General features: G+C 45.0%; 1 protein-coding gene across 1 annotated transcript in view; it reads right to left on the reverse strand.

Moving 5' to 3' along the window:
• Positions 1-22345, reverse strand: part of LOC121545097 (glypican-3) — a 308607-nt gene that overhangs the window by 20955 nt on the left and 265307 nt on the right. Inside the window, exon 7 of the mRNA XM_041855493.1 lies at positions 6137-6335. Within this exon, the coding sequence (XP_041711427.1) occupies positions 6137-6335 (199 nt within the window). The remainder of the gene's footprint in view (positions 1-6136; positions 6336-22345) is intronic.

Consider the following 22345-nt stretch of genomic DNA (forward strand, 5'->3'; position numbering starts at 1 on the left):
ACTTCAGGGCATCATAGTCAGTAACCTGGTCAGGGCCCAGGTCCCGGACAGCATTCAGCGCTTCCCCGGTTAGAAAGGGGGCTAACAGACCAACCCACTGTTGCTTGGGCCAGGCTTCCCTAGTGGCCGTGGCCTCAAATGCATGCAGGTATGCCTCAATGTCATCGGTAGCTCCCATCTTAGATATAAAGTCACTTGCCTTTATTGGGCGGGCATTTTGGACAACCCTCTGTCTCTGCAACTGCAATTCCTCTGCCTTCAGAAGGTTGGCTTTCTTTTGCTCCTCCAAGAGAGCCACGTTTGCTTGCATCTGGGCGTGCTGGCCAGCAACAAGGGCTTTCAATATGTCCTCCATTTCAGTCGGCGGGGGAGCCTACGGCCAACTTGGAAAACTGGGTGATCAAACCTTCGGTATCCTCCTCTGACATGCACTATTAACGCTTGAGCGTGCCCGTATTCTCCACCATCTGTGATGTCACGAGAGGCTACACAGCTTTCAGCGGGATTGCTCAAGTAGTGCAAGGAGACCAGGTTCAATCAAAACAAGGATTTTATTAAAGGTCTTGGGAAACTAACGAAAGTATAACACAATTCTGTTCTCTTGTGGCTCTTTAAGGGTTAACAGTTCAGGGATGTCTCTTCCACATCCAACATCATAACTCTCACTCGCTCAAATAACTTTTCCCCAGTCTTACTGTATTCCACGTTGCAGCTAGTGGCCAACCCAGCAAAACGTCCTTCCAAATGTCCCACACGTATTTCCACCGGTGCATATATCCAAAGGTGAGTATTTCCCCAAAGGTAAGTATCTCCAAATCCTTATATTCCTCCTGGAAGTGGACGTGCAGCACTCTTGTCCTCCAGAGAGCCCAGCCTGGAGACTGTCTCTTCCCTTCAACAAACCTTCAGCTCATCAGCTCCTGATTGGTTTCAGCTGCGTGGGAAGATTGGCCATAGAGGGTTGGAGTTCCCGACCATACCAGCAGATGGAGCCATAGCTGTCTGGGTTTGCAGCCATCTCAGGGGGATGTAACGTCCCTCCAGGACACAGCCTCTCGTGACATCACAACAGTTACAAAGTTTAATGGCTGTGATAGGAGAAACTGAGGATGGATCAACATCATCGTAGTTACTCCACAATACTAACTTAATTTACAGAGTGAAAAAAAGGAGGCCTGTACAGACAAAACATATTCCAAAACATGCATCCTGTTTGCAACAAGAAAAAATGTGGCAAAGCAACTTTTTGTCCTGAATAGAAAGTGTTATGTTTGGGGCACATCCAATACAACGCATTACTGAGTACCACTCTCCATATTTTCAAGCATAGTGGTAGCTTCATCATGTTATGGGTATGCTTGTAATCATTACTTTTTTATCCTGAAAACCTCCCCAGTTTGCAGTTTTACAGCTAATTTCTTGCGTGCCCATTCTGTAATCTGGCCTTGATCACACCACAGTGAGTGTCCTCTTGCAGGGTCCTCTGTTGCATGGAGAGGCTTCTCTCTCTGTGTGTGTGTGTGTGTGTGTGTGTGTGTGTGTGTGTGTGTGTGTGTGTGTGTGTGTGTGTGTGTGTGTGTGTGTGTGTGTGTGTGTGTGTGTGTGTGTGTGTGTGTGTGTGTGTGTGTGTGTGTGTGTGTGTGTGTGTGTGTGTGTGTGTGTGTGTGTGTGTGTGTGTGTGTGTGTGTGTGCATGCGCGCATGTATATGTGCGTGTGTCCATGCATGTGTGGTCCCTGCTAATTTCTCCAGCTTGATATAAAAAAATTAAAAATAAACGGAATGGTGCTAAACAGAATGGAGCAAAGCACAGGGACCTGGATAAGTCTGCTTTCCACCAGACTGGATAATAACGTAAAACACAATGCTAAATCACCGGCCTTCTAGCCACTGCCGCTCCATATCTCATCATTCCATTTGTTTTGTCTTGTCTATTACACACACCTGGTTCATATCCCCTCATTAGTACATGTATAAGTGTTCCCTCTGCCCCCCTTGTCCTTGTGGGTGATTGTTTAATGTGAGGAGAGAGTAGCTCGGTTGAGCTACGTGTATTTTGTATTGCCGGGGTATATTTTCCCTGTGTGCCTGTTTTGATCCAGTTCGCCTGTTTTGTGTACTGGACTGTTTGACGCTATCCAGCATAACTCTGTACTACGGAATAAACTGTGATTTACCCTCCTGCGCCTGACTCCTTCAAATCACCTATCACAGTTACAGTTTTGACTTATATCTGCTTGAACATCTATGGCAGGACCTGAAAATGGTTGTCTACCAATGATCGATACCCAAATTGACAGAGATTGAAGAATTTTGAAAAGAATAATGGGCAAATGTTGCACAATCCAGGTTTGGAAATCTCTTAGAGACTTATCCAGAAAGGCTCACAGCTGTAATCGCTGGCAAAGGTGATTCTAACATGTATTGACTCATGGGGTTGAATACTTATCCAATCAAGATATATTAGTGTTTTATTTTTCATACATTTTTCACAAATGTTTTTTTAACAAATCCACTTTGACATTACAGAGTATTTTGTGTAGATCGTTGAGAATTAAATCAATTTTAATCCCATTTTGTAACACAATTATTTTGGGAAAAAGTCATGGGGTGTGAATACTTTCTGAAGGCACTGAAATCTGGAAACACTGGACAGTTACTTTAAAGATTGTGCTTATTAGCTAATGAGCTAGCTACGTCGATCGCGGTGCGCATTACCAATTGGACAATTATTCGTGCCCAAAGTCAACCGTTAAAGCAAATTTCCTGCAATTCTACACATTTTGCCGTTGGTTATGACGTGTTCATATGCTATCTGGGGGGCCTCCGACCTCTGACCTAATTCCCTGTGGAAATTTCGCATATGGATCTACGGGACTTTTATGTTGTGTTCTTGACATTGTTATTTATACTTTATATTTTATATGGGTCTATACATTCCTACGTCCTTTAAAAAACCTGTTCCCATATTATATTTCAATGGCACTGAGTGTAGAAAACATTATGAGCACCTGCTCTTTTGTATTTGTATTTATTCCGGATCCCCATTAGCTGCACTTTTCCTCTTCCCATGATATAGTCTTAACAGGTGAATCCAGGTGAAAGCTATGATTCCTTATTGATGTCACTTGTTAAATCGACTTCAATCAGTGTAGATGAAGCAGAGGAGACCGGTTAAAGCCTTGAGACAATTGAGACATGGATTGTGTTTCAGAGGGTGAATGGGCAAGTAAAATATTAAAGTGCCTTTGAACGGGGTATGGTAGTAGGTGCCAGGCGCACCAGTTTGTGTCAAGAACTGCGTTGTGTCAAGAACAACACTGCTGGGTTTTTCACGCTCAACAGTTTCCCGTGTGTATCAAGAATAGAGTCCAAGCCCCGACGACTGCACTGTTTGCTCTATTTTGGTAGATCTTATAAAGGGAGAGAAGAGGGAAGAGAGGAGATCTGATGTGGGGAGTGAGGGGCTTTGATGGCAGAAGGTCAGAGGGTTTACACTGAGGATGGTGCAGGTATAGCTGCAGGTATATTGTTGGTGGAGAGCCAGGTGTGTGTGAGAGGGCATGGCGTGTTGTACACACAGGCGAGGCCCGATTCATTATCACACTGGGGTATCATAGGGGCAAAAATCAAGCTGGAGACTTTAGCAGGGACAACGCATGCACGCACGTATACATGCGTGCATGCACACACACACACACACACACACACACACACACACACACACACACACACACACACACACACACACACACACACACGCAGAGAAGCCTCTCCATGCAACAGAGGACCCTGCAAGAGGACACTCACTGTGGTGTGATCAGGGCCAGATTACAGAACGGGCACGCAAGATATTAGCTTTAAAACTGCAACATTTTCTCTTAGCTCATGACAACAAATGCGTAGAATAGCAGGATATTTGCTTTTAAACTGTACATTTTTCTCTCAGCCTCATGGGAAAATGTGAACAAAAGCATGAAGTGAGCTATAAAACAACAAACAAAAAAATCCTGCCCATGGCAAAAAGTGTAGAATTGCTTTAAAACTGCAACATTTTCTCTTAATTCACGACAACATGTTTAGAATAGCATTATAAAACTGACATTTTTCTCCCTGTACCATGGCAAAATGTGTTGAAATACAGGAAGTTAGCTGACATTTTTTGGGGGGCTGGGGAGTCTGTCTGGGGCTGGCATGAGGGGGAGTGGGGGGAGACAGAGATACGACACACAGCCCTTGTCCTGGAATAGCTCTCCTGGCCTGGAATGCTCTGAGGAATGCGTGGCTGGGAATTTCATTGGCTAACATGGAAAAGGGGGGTGGAGGGTGGGGATGTTGCTGGAGATGGGACTGGGGGTAGCAGGGGTTGTCAGGGGGGGGTTGGTGGGTTCTGGAATCCCTGCAGAGAATGAACCATGTTAGATCAATCACCCTGGATCATTCTGAACATCCACTCTGTGGGAATCAGGCTGACAGCTTTGACATGGGGGGGCCATGCTCTGCCTGTGTCCTGTCTGCACCTTGTTGTTGTGGCATTTGTCAGCTTTTCCAGGCCCTGGGGAGGAGGGTGAAGGGAGAGGGGGGAATAAGGGGAGGTGGGGTTCTGTGTTCTGGTAGACCCTGTCTCTTCTCCTCTCTTCTCCTCTGCTCTTTGTGAAACCAGATCCATATCATCCATTGCACCAGGCACAGACATTAGGGCCTCCAGCTCTGCAGCATGACCTTTGACCCCCATCCCCCTGTTTGACCAAAACAGGATGACACGTCGCCGGGGTCTGCATTTTACTGGTTCATCACAGGCTATCAGCAGCTATCTCTGTACCTGCCTGCACCAGAGACACTCCAAGGTCTGCAAACATTACTGACTGACACTGGCTTGCACAAATAGGCATGCAGGCATCACACACAGGCTTGCTCTCACACACACACACACACACACGCACATAAACACACACAGAGAAGAAGTCAACAGACTTTAAATGGGTAGATTGTGGAAAATTGAGGAGATAATACTGAGAGTGAATTAACCAATGTTGCTGATACACTAGAGAGGGCAGGACACAAACCTGGTTTCATAGGTCTACATCAGTCACTAATTGGAAGGAAAAAAATGAAAACCAGCAGACATTATAGCCCTGAAGGACTGAAGACTCAAATTCAGATGTACAGCCACTACCTCTTTAGGTCTAATCCTGAGTGAGGTTTTGGTTCTCAAAATCCACTTTAATTGCTGTTGAGCTGGCTCCAGTTCATATGAGGTGTTATATCCACATTGACGGCCAGCTGTTTACTTACATTTATGAGATAAGTTATGAAAAAAGCTGTGTACACATGATATGAGTTTGTGGAGAATTAATGACTAACCTCTGTTTATAGGCGAAAATAATTGATTTGTATTGCAGTGAAGCTGGCTGACTTACTCCTCCACTGTCAAACATCCCAACAGGGACAGAACAGAGCAGGGAGGTTAATGTGACTTCTGTAAGTGTTGCCACTCTGGTCAAACAGAGTTACTGTGTGATAGGAAGGAGAACACTTCCTCAGGCAGCCAGTTCAGAGTAGCCCCTTGACCTCCTCACCCATCGCCAACCAGCCAGTCGCCGTTACAAAAGAAAGAACCGACGTACTCTCTTAAACTAAACACAGAAAAAAAGAAACAACAAACCATTCAGAGAAAAGAAACCAAACAGAAGAAGGGGAGAAAACAGAGTGAGAGCAGGAACAAGGGGCTACGATACATGGAAACAAGGGCAGTGCAGCTGAGCAAACACCCAGGTTGAGGGAGTTGTCCTCTTGACAGGGTAGGTTGTTGTGGCAGAGATTTGCGTTCACTGGGCAGGGAGGGAGCGAGACCATGGCCCTGGGTTAAAGCAGGAATCCATCAGGTCCACCACTTCCAGCATGCCGGACCATGAGATCTCAATGCCCCTCTCCTCCCCATGCTCCTGATAATGGGGAAAGATACTGCTCCAACACTGGATGTTCTACCAACATTCTTACTGCTGCATTCTTAATCTGTGTGACCTCTAGTTGAGTATGTTTCTCCCTGTCTTAATTGAAAGAATAAAAACAGGACAGTGACCTTCAGGGACTGGACTAAAATAAACCGATTACATGGCGGTGGGTGTCTGACTGACCTGTAAAGATACGTAACCAATTACGGCGAGGGGGCAGCCCAAGCCCCGACACCCCGGCACAGTCATCCTCGTCATCACAATCGCCGCTCTCGAACCCCTCGTCTTCCTCGTCCTTTCCCTTGCTGCGACCCTCCGCCACCTGGCCCCCACCTGACCGGGCTCTCCAGCGCTTCTCGGGAACCCTTACCACCCGCAGCAGCTGTGGAGGCAGAGAAGAAAGGGTTCAATGAGATAATAAGATCACACACATTCAGTACCAGTAAAAAGTTTGGACACACCTACTCATTCAAGGGTTTTTCTTAATTTTTACTATTGACCAAGCATTTATTTGGGCTGCAATCTGAGGTGCAGTTAATTCTAATGAACTTATCCTCTGCAGCAGAGGTAACTCTGGGTCTTCCTTTCCTGTGGCGGTCCTCATGAGAGCCTGTTTCATCATAGCGCTTGATGGTTTTTGACACTGTACTTGAAGAAACGTTCAAAGTTGTTGACATTTTCTGGATTGACTGACCTTCATGTCTTAAAGTAATGATGGACTGTCGTAGGGCTATCTTCTGTATACCACCCCTACCTTGTCACAACACAACTGATTGGCTTAAACACATTAAGAAGGAAAGAAATTCCACAAATTAACTTTTAAGAAGGCACACCTGTTAATTGCAATGCATGAGGTGACTACCTCATGAAGCTGGATGAGAGAATGCCAAGAGTGTGCAAAGCTGTCATCAAGGCAAAGGGTGGCTACTTTGAAGAATCTGAAATATAAAATATATTTGATTTGTTTAACACTTTTTTGGTTACTACATGATTCCATATATGTTATTTCATAGTTTTGATGTCTTCACTATTATTCTACAGTGTAGAAAATAGTAAAAATAAAGAAAAACCCTGGAATGAGTAGGTGTGTCCAAACTTTTGACTGGTACTGCACGTATCTGCGTCCTAAAGTAGTGCACTAACTAGAGAATAGGGTGCCATTTGGGACACAGATACATATACACTGACGTTGGTGGAATGTACATTAGTAATATAATATAATACGATTCCATAGAATCAGGAAGAACCTTATTTCACTGATTCAGGACTTTGGTTGCCTCCCAAATGGCACCCCATTCCCTTTATAGTGCACTACTTAGGGCTCTGGTCAAAAGCAGTACACTGTATAGAGAATAGGGTACCATTTAGGATGCAGCCTTTGTTACTGCCTGAAATGGGAAATGGGAGGAAGGCGAAGATGTGGGGGAAACTCCAGGAAAAACATTGTCAGGGCTAAAACAAGTGGCATTTACCAAACTCCATATATAATCACCATGCATAAAAATGTTGCTATCTATGCCAGATCTATTATTTATGTCGTGGTATGATCCATCCACAGGGTGGATATGAAATAGCAGTCGAAGGCTGTGGCTGTTGTTCAGTGTGACATACAATTTACTGGTAAAGAGAGAAGCCTCCGCACAAGCAACGCTGTGTGATTGTGTTGTGTATCTGGGCGTGTTTGGTATCTGGGCAACATGGATAAACTGGCATCAAACAATGTGAAGAAATACATTCAACGGAGTTGGACATCAATATCCAACATAAAGGAATTACTTTTCTTAGTTAAGTCAAAAATGAATTAAAGGTTAGCAACATGTGTTGGACATGGGCGGCTCTAGAGGGGTGGCAGGGTTGACATTTTCATTGGATCAGAGCGCTGTCAATCTGGCTCAGATTGAAAAGGAAAAGACTTGCGTTCTTCTGGTTTGCCTGTTGGGTGGAAGTATTTTTTGATGTTTAGCTCACATAATATAATTTAAAAGTATGCATTGAGGTATCTGTAATAGAATAAACGTGGCAAAAACAAATGTAGACATGAATAAATGCATTTCTATAGCTTCCAAAATCTTTTTTATAATGGTGGGGGAATGCCAAGACAGAGTGGCTTCAAAACAGTCAGTCATCTAGTGTATACATAAATCATTGGTTGGAAAACAGATTTGGGAGTCAGGATCGACATTCAACCACACGAGTTTCAGTCTTTGTCCATGGTATGTTCACACTCAATTATAAAAAGAAAAATGTGGACTGGGCATGGGGTAGGCAAACATCAGCTAAATGACCTAGGCTATTCACTGCAGTTTACAGCCTAAACTAGAGTTTTGTACTCACTTGAAAACAATAACATTCTTCATCACATTGTGTTGTTGTAGCCTAGGCAGGATACATTTCTTGTCCCTAAAAAACTGAAACAATAGGGTAGCTTTTCGAGCTGGTACCCGGGGACTGGGAGGGAGCACACTCAGCGCAGTCTCTGTAGGCTAGGCTACCTATGATTTTGTTATCTGATAAACTTTTTTTATTTCACTGTGTAAATTGACTGGATATATTCACTGCATTATTAAGCCAAACATTGAGCTTATGAATTATGGGCTAATATGCATACGCTTCGAACTTAGGCTATATTTTGAGCATATCTCTCTTTGCTCTGTTGTGCAATTATGCACCTGGAATCTCTGCTGCCATGGCTATTCCTCTTAAATATTGTGGAGTCCCAGGAAAAGCCAGACTACAAAAGCTTGTTGGACACTTATTTTGACTTATTTTCTTTAGCCTACTAATAGCCTATTGGATGAGAGATGCACGCTTGCTTTTGCTTGCTGAATGTAAAATAGGCTACAGCATTATGAATGGGTGGGGAGTTGGAAAGGAGAAGCCCATACTTTCCTATAGTAGACCAATCTTAACACTGGGCTACATACAGTACATCCTGACAAAATACATCATATGAGTTGCCTGCTAATGTACCTTTCTGGACCTTGTAAACAGTCGAGAATAGACATAAACTGATCCAAATGGTTGCATAATCAGGCCTAGGCTGTAGGCCTATGCAGTTATTTCGGCATGAAATAAAACAGGATGTTTATTATTCAAATTAGCCTACATCACTGCAGTTTACAGCCTATGGACAATCATTGTGTACTCACTTGATAACAATAATTCATTCCTCAACTATGTTGTACGCAAGTATAATACTTTTCTTGTCTAAAAACGTAGGCCTAATCAATAGTGGAGCTTTGCATGCCCAGGGACCACAGGGCACAGCCTTTTAATTTATTTTTATTTAACCTTTATTTAACCAGGTAGGCCAGTTGAGAACAAGTTCTCATTTACAACTGCGACCTGGCCAAGATAAAGCAAAGCAGTGCGATAAAAACAACAACAACACAGAGTTACACATGGGATAAACAAAACATACAGTTAATAACACAATAGAAAATCTATATACAGTGTGTGCAAATGTAGTAAGTTATGGAGGTAAGGCAATAAATAGGCCATAGTGCAAAATAATTACAATTTAGTATTAACACTGGAGTGGTAGATGTGCAGAAGATGATGTGCAAATAGAGATACTGGGGTGCAAATTAGCAAAATAAATAATATGGGGATGAGGTAGTTGGGTAGGCTAATTACAGATGGGCTGTGTACAGGTGCAGTGATTGGTAAGCTGCTCTGACAACTGATGCTTAAAGTTAGTGAGGGAGATAAGAGTCTCCAGCTTCTGAGATTATTGCAGTTCGTTCCAGCCATTAGCAGCAGAGAACTGGAAGGAATGGCGGCCAAAGGAGGTGTTGGCTTTGGGGATGACCAGTGAGATATACCTGCTGGAAAGCATACTATGGGTGGGTGTTGCTATGGTGACCAATGAGCTAAGATAAGGCTGGGATTTGCCTAGCAGAGATTTATAGATGACCTGGAGCCAGTGGGATTGGCAACAAATATGTAGTGAGGGCCAGCCAACGAGAGCGTACAGGTCACAATGCTGGTGTCACGCCCTGACCTTAGAGATCACCTGTATTCTCTGTTTGGTTAGGTCAGGGTGTGATTTGGATATAATCTAGGTGATTCTATTTCCATGTTGGCCGGGTGTGGTTCCCAATCAGAGGCAGCTGTCGATCGGTGTCTCTGATTGGGGATCATACTTAGGCAGCCATTGTGCATTGGTGTGATCACTTTTGGCTGGTTATGATAACATTGTTGCACTGATGCATTGCAAATAGTTGCACGGGACAGACAGAGAGATGAGCACAGTGAAAAAGAAGACCCAAAGGAATTGACAGCCATTAGAAAAATGGAAATCACTTGAGCAATGAGGCAATGACATGCGGTAATAGATGTGCAGGCTAAACTGTGTTTGTTGTTGGGCTTGCTCCTACCTATCTCTCCGATTTGGTCCTGCAATACATACCTACACGTACGCTACGGTCACAAGATGCAGGCCTCCTTATTGTCCCTAGAATTTCTAAGCAAACAGCTGGAGGCAGGGCTTTCTATCCATGTGAGCGACGCAGACTCGGCCTCGACCTTTAAGTCTTTACTGAAGACTCATCTCTTCAGTAGGTCCCATGATTGAGTGTAGTCTGACCCAAGGGTGCGAAGGTGAACGGTAAGGCACAGGAGCGACAAACTGCCCTTGCTGTCCCTGCCTGGCCGGTTCCCCTCCCTCCACTGGGATTCTCTGCCTCTGACCCTTTTACGGGGGCTGAGTCACTGACTTACTAGTGCTCTTCCATGCTGTCCCTAGGAGGGGTGTGTCACTTGAGTGGGTGGAGTCACAGACGTGATCTTCCTGTCTGGTTTTGCGCCCCCTTGGGCTCTTGCGGTGGAGGAGATCTTCATGGGCTATACTCAGCCTTGTCTCAGGGTAATAAGTTGGTCTGTTGATATTTTACATTTTACATTTACGTCATTTAGCAGACGCTCTTATCCAGAGCAACTTACAAATTGGTGCATTCACCTTATGATAGCCAGTGGGACAACCACTTTACAATTATATATTTTTATATATATATATCTAGTGGTGTAGGGGCTGTGCTTTGCAGTGGCGATTTTAGCATGTAAATCTTGGCGGGGCAAACAAACAAAAACGTTTTTGATGCATGCCAGCAAAGCCACTACACTATACAACACTAAACAATACATTAATTGCACTATAACGGTGACAAACGGTGCCCACAAACTTTTAGGGCCTACTTAAAGCTGTCCCAACAGCAGAGTCCCAACAGCAGTCCAAACCTTACCACTGCTACACCTGGCTATCAGTGGAGCCTTGTCTGGCAGCGAAACAGTTCATTCAGCCTCATTTACTGCCTTAAAAAAAAACATAGCTGATATGGCTGACAAATGTGACCAACCGCCTTGATTCAGTCTGTAGTAAAATTTGAAATTGTGTCACGATCGTTTACGGATGAGACGGACCAAGGCGCAGCGTGATAAGCGTACATATTTATTAACGTACTGAACACGAACAAAACAACAAACAAACGATACATGAAGTCCAAGGTAGACTAATAACATACCTATACGGAACAAGATCCCACACAGACTGGTGCCAAAAGGCTGCCTAAGTATGGTCCCCAATCAGAGACAACGAGCTACAGCTGCCTCTGATTGGGAACCACCCTGGCCAACATCGATCTACACGATCTAGACACTAAACATTGAAAACTAAAAATAACACGGAATATGCACACCCTGACTCAACAAATAAATGTCCCCTGAGTCAGGGCGTGACAGTACCCCCCCCTAAAGGTGCGGACTCCGACCGCGCCACATAAACATAACAGGGTAGGGGCCGGGTGGGCATTCCGCCTCGGAGGCGGATCCGGCTCCGGGCGTGACCTCCACTTTCTCTTCACCTCCCTGTTGTGCCCCTGGTCTGGTCTGGGACCGCTGACTGGAGCTGGACCCGACGACGGTGGATCGAACTGTACAGGCTCCGGACTGGAGCCGCTGACCGGAGCTGGACTGGGCACCGGTGGAGCGGACTTCTCTGGCTCCGGAGTGGAGCGGCTGACAGGAGCTGGACTGGACCCCGGTGGAGCGGATTGCTCTGGCTCCGGAGTGGATCCGCTGACTGGAGTTGGACCGGACCCCGGTGGAGCGGATTGCTCTGGCGCCGGAGTGGAGAAGCTGACCGGTGCCGGACCAGGCACCGGTGGAACAGGCACGGGCCGTGCCGGACTGGACACACACACCACTGTCTTGGTGCGGGGAGCAGGAACGGGCCGGATCGGGCTGACGACGCGCACCACTGGCTTGGTGCGGGGAGCAGGAACGGGCCGGACCGGGATGACGATGTGCACCACTGGCTTGGTGCGGGGAGCAGGAACGGGACGGACCGGGCTGACGACGCGCACCACTGCCTTGGTGCGGGGAGCAGGAATGGGCCGGACCGGGCTGACGACGCGCACCACTGGCTTGGCGCGAGGGACAGGAACAGGCCGGACCGGGCTGGCGACGCGCAACACTGGCTTGGCGCGAGGGACAGGAACAGGCCGGACCGGGCTGGCGACGCGCACCACTGGCTTGGCGCGAGGGACAGGAACAGGCCGGACCGGGCTGGCGACGCGCACCACTGTCTTGGCGCGAGGGAAAGGAACAGGCCGGGCTGGACTGGGAACATGCACCACTGGCTTGGTGCGGGGAGCAGGAAAGGGCCGGGCCGGACTGGGAACACGCACCACTGGCTTGGTGCGGGGAGCAGGAACAGGCCGGGCCGGACTGGGAACACGCACCACTGGCCTGGTGCGGGGAGCAGGAACGGGCCGGGCCGGACTGGGAACACGCACCACTGGCTTGGTGCGGGGAGCAGGAACGGGCCGGGCCGGACTGTGGAGGCGGACTGGAGGTCTGGAGCGGAGAGCTGACACAACCCGTCCTGGCTGAATGCCTACTTCTACACAATATGTGTGAGGCATTAGCACAGGACGTACGGGACTGTGCAATCGTACTGGCGATACAGCACGTAGCACCGGCGCAGGATATACGGGACCGAGGAGGCGTACTGGAGACCACGAGCGTTGAACCGGCACATCCCGTCCTGGCTGAATGCCCATCTTCGCACGACACGTGCGTGGTGCTAGCACAGGACGTACAGGACTGTGCCGGAACACTCGCGGCACAGTACGTGGCTCCGCATAACACGGAGCCTGCCCAGTCACACGCTTCCTAGCATGAGTACGGGGAGTTGGCTCTGCTCTAACACTAGGCTCCGCCAACCACCCTTTTTAGCCCCCCCAAAAAATGTTCTTGGGGCTGTCTGTCGGGCTTCCTCCTCGGCCGGCACCCTCTGCGTTGCCGCTGCTCCTCTCTATAGCGCGCCTCCACAGTCTCCTCCCAAGGACGGCGATCCATTCCGGCCTGAATCTCCTCCCAAGTCCAGGATCCCTTCCCGTCCAGGATCTCCTCCCAGGTCCAGGCTGTCTGTTCCTGGACACGCTGCTTGGTCCTCATTTGGTGGGATCTTCTGTCACGATCGTTTACGGATGAGACGGACCAAGGCACAGCGTGATAAGCGTACATATTTATTAAAGTACTTAACACAAACAAAACAACAAACAAACGATACGTGAAGTCCAAGGTAGACTAATAACATACCCTCTACGGAACAAGATCCCACCACTAACAGGTGTCAAAAGGCTGCCTAAGTATGGTCCCCAATCAGAGACAACGAGCTACAGCTGCCTCTGATTGGGAACCACCCTGGCCAACATAGATCTACACGATCTAGACACTAAACATAGAAAACTAAACATAACACGGAATATGCACACCCTGACTCAACAAATAAACGTCCCCTGAGTCAGGGCGTGACAAATTGTGTTTTTTACATTGGATAAAAGCAGAGACACAGAGCTACAAAATGGTATATCATACACTGCATTTAAGGGAACAATGGGAAAGTAATTCTGCTTTGAAAGTTGATAAACTTGTAATCTCACTTTTGAGAAAATGGCCTTTGAATGTTTTGGTACCTAGTGAAGAGCTCTTCTTTGTCTACACCCATTCCACATCGTCCACACCCACTTAAGCTTTAGCCCCACCCATCTTGTTTCGCTCTCGGAGCGTTCAGAGCGCACACTTGACGCTCTGGCCGATGAGTAGGGTTGATCCGAGCGTTCTGACCTCACAATGGCAGTCAAGAACCCAAGCTAACTGGCAAACATAGGCTAGCTTGCTATTTACTCTCAGACACAAAATTGTGATTATGGTTCATCGTTTACCTCTGGATAACATGAAAACAGCCTACCCAGCTCTGCTGGCAACAATGTAATTAAGCTTTTTTGCTGATGTTTACTGACCGCGGCCATATTCAACGTGTGTTGTGCGTTCATAAATTCATCAGTTATTCATACACGTCACGTAACTTTAGCTAGCGAGCCAGCCAGCTAACGTTAGCTAGTTAAACAATGAACCCTAGTGACAACTCATGTTGTTACTACCCTGCATGAATCTGCTGGTAGCTAACCAACCAGGTTCAACGTTAGCTAGCTAACATTAGGCTCTAACTAGCCAAGCAAACGGCTCTGAGATACGAATAATAACATCACACACGTAACGTTAGCTAGCGAGCCAGCCAGCTAACGTTAGCTAGCTAGCTAACAGTACACTTTAACTTGAAATTGTAGCTAGCTAGACTATCTTACCTGTATACATCATGCATGATGGACACATCTCCCTGTCACGGATGCCCATCTCTTTAGCTATCATACTCTAATTCCACTGATTTCAAAGCTCGATCCTCCAGAAAGTGGAGAGCAACACTTATGCAGCTCCACTAACTGATAAATTTTTTAAAAAGCCACGTTAGACAGGATTACCTACACATACTGACCAGCTCAAATAGACAGAAGCCTTCTACATGGCAGACCAATCCGATCTCCTCTCGCGGCATGTCCAGCCCACTCATTATCTCAGCCAATCATAGCTAGTGGGAAGGTTGCTGTCTTTCTCTGTGGATTAACCAACTAGGCTCTTAATTTAACAATTGTATTCGTATTTACAGATGGCATACAAGCTTGTTAAAAGGCACATCTTCCAGAAAGTTCACATGTTCCAGAAAGCATTTCAGCCCAAAAACTATTTAAAAAAAGGTTTAGTTAAGTGGTCAGAAGTTCTGTGGTTGTGGTCAGTAGTTGTGTTCAGTAGTTGTGTGGTTGTGGTCAGTAATTGTGGTCAGTAGTTGTGTGGTTGTGTTCTGTAGTTGTGTAGTCCTGTGTAGCTCAGTTGGTAGAGCATGGTGCTTGCAACGCCAGGGTTGTGGGTTCGATTCCTCGGGGAGCCAGTATGAAAAAAATTTATGCACTCACTAACTGTAAGTCGCTCTGGATAAGAGCGTCCGCTAAATGACGTAAACGTGTGGTTCTGTTTTTTTGTGGTCAATATTTGTGTGGTTGTGGTCAGTAATTGTCGTCACTCTCTTCACCCTTGTCATAACTTTTTCCCTCTGCATCTGAGTATCCATAGCAATGGCTGCTCAATGATGACACAGAGAGCTGTTAGTAGACATTAGCTAGCCACTTTCTATCACTCTAAACTCCGACAAACAGCTGTAACTTTTATTAATAGAAGCTATTCCTAATCCGCTCTATCCAATCAGAGGGGTACAGCCCACCCTCCTCTTTATAGACAGGCAAACTAGCCAGTTGAGTTATTTAGAGAATGGAGCATGATCCTGAGAAGGAGGACAAAGCTAGTGAGCATTAGAAATCTATGTATCATTATAGGTCGCCCAGACCTTGGAAGCATTTGAAATCTTAGCGCTAGCTGTTTAGTCCGAAACAGACAAATCATAGTAATTTGTGGAGCTATGAAGACATTCTCTCCCGTGAGTCAAGCGTTGCTAGGCAACTGTAGCCTTGGCAACACTGCTCCCTTATGGCTAAAGCAAGGAAAGTGAACTTCAAAACATTATGTAGTTTTATTGGAATTTGCAGCTGTTTTTGGTAAATAATTAATCTGCAAGTTTCTGACATGACTTACTGCAGCCAGAAAGAGAGCAGTGGATGGTTTACTATCAAGGAATAGATGCTATTCCTATTCCGTTTTTGGATTTGCAAAGCAGAGAAGTAGGGGAAGATTTCATACCCTCTATGTTTTTTTGTCTGACTTGTTGGGGGAATGGTCAAAATGGCAGTTGTTTGCAAAAACATGATTTTTTGTTCCAACGCCAGATTTGAGTAGCAGAGAACTAGACGAAGATGTAAATGTGAACCATTTCAAGAAGCTAGGCGTATGTCGCACATCACATTTCAATGTTTCTTAAAAAAAAATCAAAATTATTTTTATGGCAGAAATGCCTTCTGGAACATATGAAATCCAATGTCCCTTAATAACAAACTTGTATGCCATCTGTAAATATGAATACAATTGTTAAATTACGAGCCTAGTTGGTTTAGCCACGGAAAAATACAGGAACCTTCCCGCTAGACATGATTGGCTGAGATAATCGATGGGCTGGACATGCTGAGAGATGAGTTTGGATTGGTCTGCCATGTAACATGCTTCATGTCTATAACATGAGCTTCTCCGTATGTGTGGATAATCCTTTCTACCGTGGCTTTTTCTTTTTTTACATATCATGATGAACTGAAGACGTTTTGCTACTGCTCTTAACATTGCTGCCCTGAAGTTAATAGTGCTATCGACAAAGATGTCAGGTTGGATGAGGAGCGTCGCTGCACAGCTATATTCAGGTCTCTCCAGAGCTGTTCGATCGGGTTCCAGTCCGGGCTCTGGCTGGGCCACTCAAGGACATTCAACTCCTGCGTTGTCTTGGCTGTATGCTTAGGGTCGTTGTCCTGTTAGAAGGTGAACCTTCACCCCAGTCTGAGGTCCTGAGCACTCTGGAGCAGGTTTCCATCAAGGATTTCTCTGTACTTTGCTCCGTTCATCCTTCCCTCAATCCTGACTAGTCTCCCAGTCCCTGCCGCTGAAAAACATCCCCACAGCATGATGATGCCACCACCATGCTTCACCGTAGGGATGGTGCCAGGTTTCCTCCAGACGTGACACTTGGCATTCAGGCCAGAGTTCAATCTTGGTTTCAAAAATTTCAAAAAACCTGTTTCGCTTTGTCATTATGGGGTATTATGTGTAGATTGATGAGGAAAATGTTTTATTTAATCCATTTTAGAATAAGGCTGTAACGTAACAAAATGTGGAAAAAGTGAAGGGGTCTGAATACTTTCCGAATGCACTGTATGGAGACTGTTAAGTGCCAAAAATAAGGGGTCAAATACATGTTTCCTGTCATTCTTATATCTCTCAGATATGACAGACACTTCAGATCAACCTTCCTTTAGATTTCTTTGGGGCGGACTCTCTGTTGTTCCATGTGGTGAATCTGTTATTCAATGCATTTGTATGGGCTAATAGCAGTAAGGCCAAAAATAATTTTTTATCAAATTATATTTTTATATTTTTTTCTACTTCAAGGGGTCTTAAAATTCTGAATCAAGTAGCAAAATTATCCTTGGTATGACCTTCATAAAACAATTCCATATAGCTTTTTTAGTACAAGTTTTGCATAGATTCTCAAGCCAATTGGAGTCAAAACTGTAACTATGCCACTCAGGAACATTAACTGTCGTAAGCAACTCTAGTGTAGACTGAGTATACCAAACATTAGGAACACCTTCCTAATATTGAGTTGCACGGTGTCGAAACCAAGTTGTGAAAAGCATCCCACAGGGATGCTGGCCCATGTTTTGCCATAGATTGCAATGCTTCCCACAGTTTTCAAGTGTGCTGGATGTCCTTTGGGTGGTGGACCATTCTTGATACACATCGGAAACTGTTGAGCATGAAAAACCCAGCAGCGTTGCAGTTCTTGACACACTCAAACTGGTGCGCCTGGAACCTACTACCACACCCCGTTCAAAGGCACTACAATGTTTTGTCTTGCCCATTCACCCTCTGAATGGCACACATACACAATCCATATCTCAACTGTCTCTAGCATAAAAAAATCCTTCTTTAATCCATAAGAGTCTAAGCCCTGTCTAAACCGGGGGAGGGGAGGTGTGGGTTCTACTAAGCTATATGGAATTCTTTTAAGAAGGTCATACCAAGGATCATTTAGATATTTGATTTGGAATTTTAAGACCTCGAAGTATTCCCCCCATTTTTTTTTTTTTTATTAGATGGAAAAATATGTTGGGCCTTGATGCTATTAGCCCATACAAATGCATTGAACAACATATTTACTACATGGAACAACATATAGTCCCCCCCAAAAAAAATTATGAAGTTTGTTCTGTGGTGTCTGTCCTATATCTGAGAGATATATAAGAAAGATCAGGAGACATTTCTATCGTTTATTTTTTACATGTATTTAACCCCTTATTTTTGGCACTAAATAGTCTCCATGTGCAGTACTTCCACATTAGGGGTTTAACCTGTCTCCCCTTCATCTACACTGATTGAAGTTGATTTAACAAGTGACATCAATAAGGGATCATAGCTTTCACCTGGATTCACCTGGTCAATGTCATGGAAAGAGCATATATTCTTAATGTTTTGTATACTCAGTGTGTATTTGGCCTTGTGTTTTAGGTTATTGTCCTGCTGAAAGATTAATTTGTCTCCCAGTGTCTGTTGGAAAGCAGACTGAACCAGGTTTTCCTTTAGGATTTTGCTTGTGCTTAGCTCTCTTCCATTTATTTTTTAATCCTAAGAAACTCCCTAGTCCTTGCCGATGACAAGCATACCCATAATATGATGCAGCCACCACCATGCTTGAAAAAATGAAGACGGGTACTCAGTGATGTGTTGTGTTGGATTTGCCCCGAACATAACGCTTTGTATTCAGGACAAAGTGAATTACTTTGCCAAATCTTTTACAGTTTTACCTAAATGCCTTATTGGAAACAAGATGCATGTTTTGTGGAGTAACTACAATGTCGTTGAACCATCCTCGGTTTTCTCCTATCACAGCCATTAAACTCTGTAAATGTTTTAAAGTCACCATTGGCCTCATGGTGAAATCCCTGAGCGGTTCCTTCCTCTCCGGCAACTGAGTTAGGAAGGATGCCTGTATGTTTGTAGGGACTGGATGTATTGATACACCATCTAAAGTTTAATTAACAACTTCATGATGCTCAAAGGGATATTCAATGTCTGTTGTTTTTTTACCCATCTACCAATAGGTGGCCTTTGCGAGGCATTGTAATACCTCTCTGGTCTTTTTGGTTGAATCTGTATTTGAAATTAACTGCTCGACTGAGGGACCTTACAGATAATTGTATGTGTGGGGTACAGAGATGAGGTAGTCATAAAAAAATTATGTTAAACACTATTATTGCGAGTCCATGTGTCACGATCGTCGTAATAAGTGGACCAAGGCGCAGCGTGAAATGCGTACATCTTTTATTGAGTACTTTACACACAGCAACAAAACGAAAGTCCTCAGTCATAAACACAAACCTACACGGAACAAGATCCCACAAATGACAAGTGCACAACAGGCTGCCTAAGTATGGTTCCCAATCAGAGACAACGAGCCACAGCTGTCTCTAATTGGGAACCACCCCGGCCAACATAGAAACACATAAACTAGAACATGAACATAGAAAACGAAACATAGAAACTACACATAGAAACTAACACCCTGGCTCAACATATAAGAGTCCCCAGAGCCAGGGCGTGACACGATGCTAGGGCTGTTACGGTGACCGTATTACAGTCCACACCAGCGGTCACGAGTCATGATGGCAGTCTAATTCCACATGACCGTTTAGTCACGGTAATTAGGCTTCTCCAAGCTCTGATGCTGCTGATGGTCATTAGTAGCCTACCAAACTTGCTAACTGCCTGGTACTCAGCACTCTATTGTCCCTCTAATCAATCTGACATCAATGCAAATGTTTTCAAAAATCTAATCAAACACTTCATGAGAGCCCATGAGCTCATGTTGCACAACATTTCTATAGGCTATGCAATTGCGTGGGAAAACAGAGTGATGGCCTCTTAAAAAGAGGAGGATCCCATCAGCTTTCAATAGGCTAGGCCTACTATATTTATTTCTCAACTTTCCTAATATTAAGCACATTGCTTCTCTTTACAACAGGAGTATAGCCTACCTGGCTGGCATGGAAATTAACCACGGGAAAAGGGTCCTCCATTCGCTATATAAGTGCATAGATGACATGTATTTTTTTCCCCCTGCTCCTGTTTCGAGATAGGTGCATGATAATGGTCCATTCAAAATCAAAACAATTTTCACACATATATTATTTAGTATATGTAAAGACAAGATTAAATCAAGCATTGTCTGATGGGTGACAATATTAGCCTATCACTTGTGAATGATATATTATCACTTGTGAATGATGCCCAGTGTCACGATCGTTTACGGACGAGAATGACCAAGGCGCAGCGTGATATGCATTCATATTTATTAATGACTAAACACACGACAAAACAACAACCAAAACGTGAAGTCCAAGGTAGACAAATAACATACCTCACACGGAACAAGATCCCACCACTAACTGGTGCCAACAGGCTGCCTAAGTATGGTCCCCAATCAGAGACAATGAGCTACAGCTGCCTCTGATTGGGAACCACCCTGGCCAACATAGATCTAAACGATCTAGAAACTAACATAGACACCCAACACAGAAAATACACACCCTGACTCAACAAATACAAGTCCCTAGAGTCAGGGCGTGACACCCAGCTTGTGTGCAGTAAGGCAAAAAACAGCGCATGCCTTTTTTTTGCAACTTTTTCAAATCATAGTCGCACACCTCATGTAGCCTAGCCCATAGGCCTATATGTTTTGATAAGGTTTGTATCACAACTAAAGTGGCCAAACAACTTCTTAAAATTAAGCACATTAATCCGCTTTACAACAGGTGTTCTTGGGGCTGTCTGTCGGGCATCCTCCTCGGCCGGCACCCTCTGCATTGCCGCTGCTCCTCTCTATAGCGCGCCTCCACAGTCTCCTCCCAAGGACGGCGATCCATTCCGGCCTGAATCTCCTCCCAAGTCCAGGATCCCTTCCCGTCCAGGATCTCCTCCCAGGTCCAGACTGTCTGTTCCTGGACACGCTGCTTGGTCCTCATTTGGTGGGATCTTCTGTCACGATCGTTTACGGATGAGACGGACCAAGGCGCAGCGTGATAAGCGTACATATTTATTAAAGTACTTAACACGAACAAAACAACAAACAAACGATACGTGAAGTCCAAGGTAGACTAATAACATACCCTCTACGGAACAAGATCCCACCACTAACAGGTGTCAAAAGGCTGCCTAAGTATGGTCCCCAATCAGAGACAACGAGCTACAGCTGCCTCTGATTGGGAACCACCCTGGCCAACATAGATCTACACGATCTAGACACTAAACATAGAAAACTAAACATAACACGGAATATGCACACCCTGACTCAACAAATAAACGTCCCCTGAGTCAGGGCGTGACAAATTGTGTTTTTTACATTGGATAAAAGCAGAGACACAGAGCTACAAAATGGTATATCATACACTGCATTTAAGGGAACAATGGGAAAGTAATTCTGCTTTGAAAGTTGATAAACTTGTAATCTCACTTTTGAGAAAATGGCCTTTGAATGTTTTGGTACCTAGTGAAGAGCTCTTCTTTGTCTACACCCATTCCACATCGTCCACACCCACTTAAGCTTTAGCCCCACCCATCTTGTTTCGCTCTCGGAGCGTTCAGAGCGCACACTTGACGCTCTGGCCGATGAGTAGGGTTGATCCGAGCGTTATGACCTCACAATGGCAGTCAAGAACCCAAGCTAACTGGCAAACATAGTCTAGCTTGCTATTTACTCTCAGACACAAAATTGCCTTTATGGTTCATCGTTTACCTCTGGATAACATGAAAACAGCCTAACCAGCTCTGCTGGCAACAATGTAATTAAGCTTTTTTGCTGATGTTTACTGACCGCGGCCATATTCAACGTGTGTTGTGCGTTCATAAATTCATCAGTTATTCATACACGTCACGTAACTTTAGCTAGCGAGCCAGCCAGCTAACGTTAGCTAGTTAAACAATGAACCCTAGTGACAACTCATGTTGTTACTACCCTGCATGAATCTGCTGGTAGCTAACCAACCAGGTTCAACGTTAGCTAGCTAACATTAGGCTCTAACTAGCCAAGCAAACGGCTCTGAGATACGAATAATAACATCACACACGTAACGTTAGCTAGCGAGCCAGCCAGCTAACGTTAGCTAGCTAGCTAACAGTACACTTTAACTTGAAATTGTAGCTAGCTAGACTATCTTACCTGTATACATCATGCATGATGGACACATCTCCCTGTCACGGATGCCCATCTCTTTAGCTATCATACTCTAATTCCACTGATTTCAAAACTCGATCCTCCAGAAAGTGGAGAGCAACACTTATGCA

This window comes from Coregonus clupeaformis, chromosome 3 (assembly GCF_020615455.1).
Source record: "Coregonus clupeaformis isolate EN_2021a chromosome 3, ASM2061545v1, whole genome shotgun sequence".
NCBI classification, from domain to species: Eukaryota; Metazoa; Chordata; class Actinopteri; order Salmoniformes; family Salmonidae; genus Coregonus; species Coregonus clupeaformis.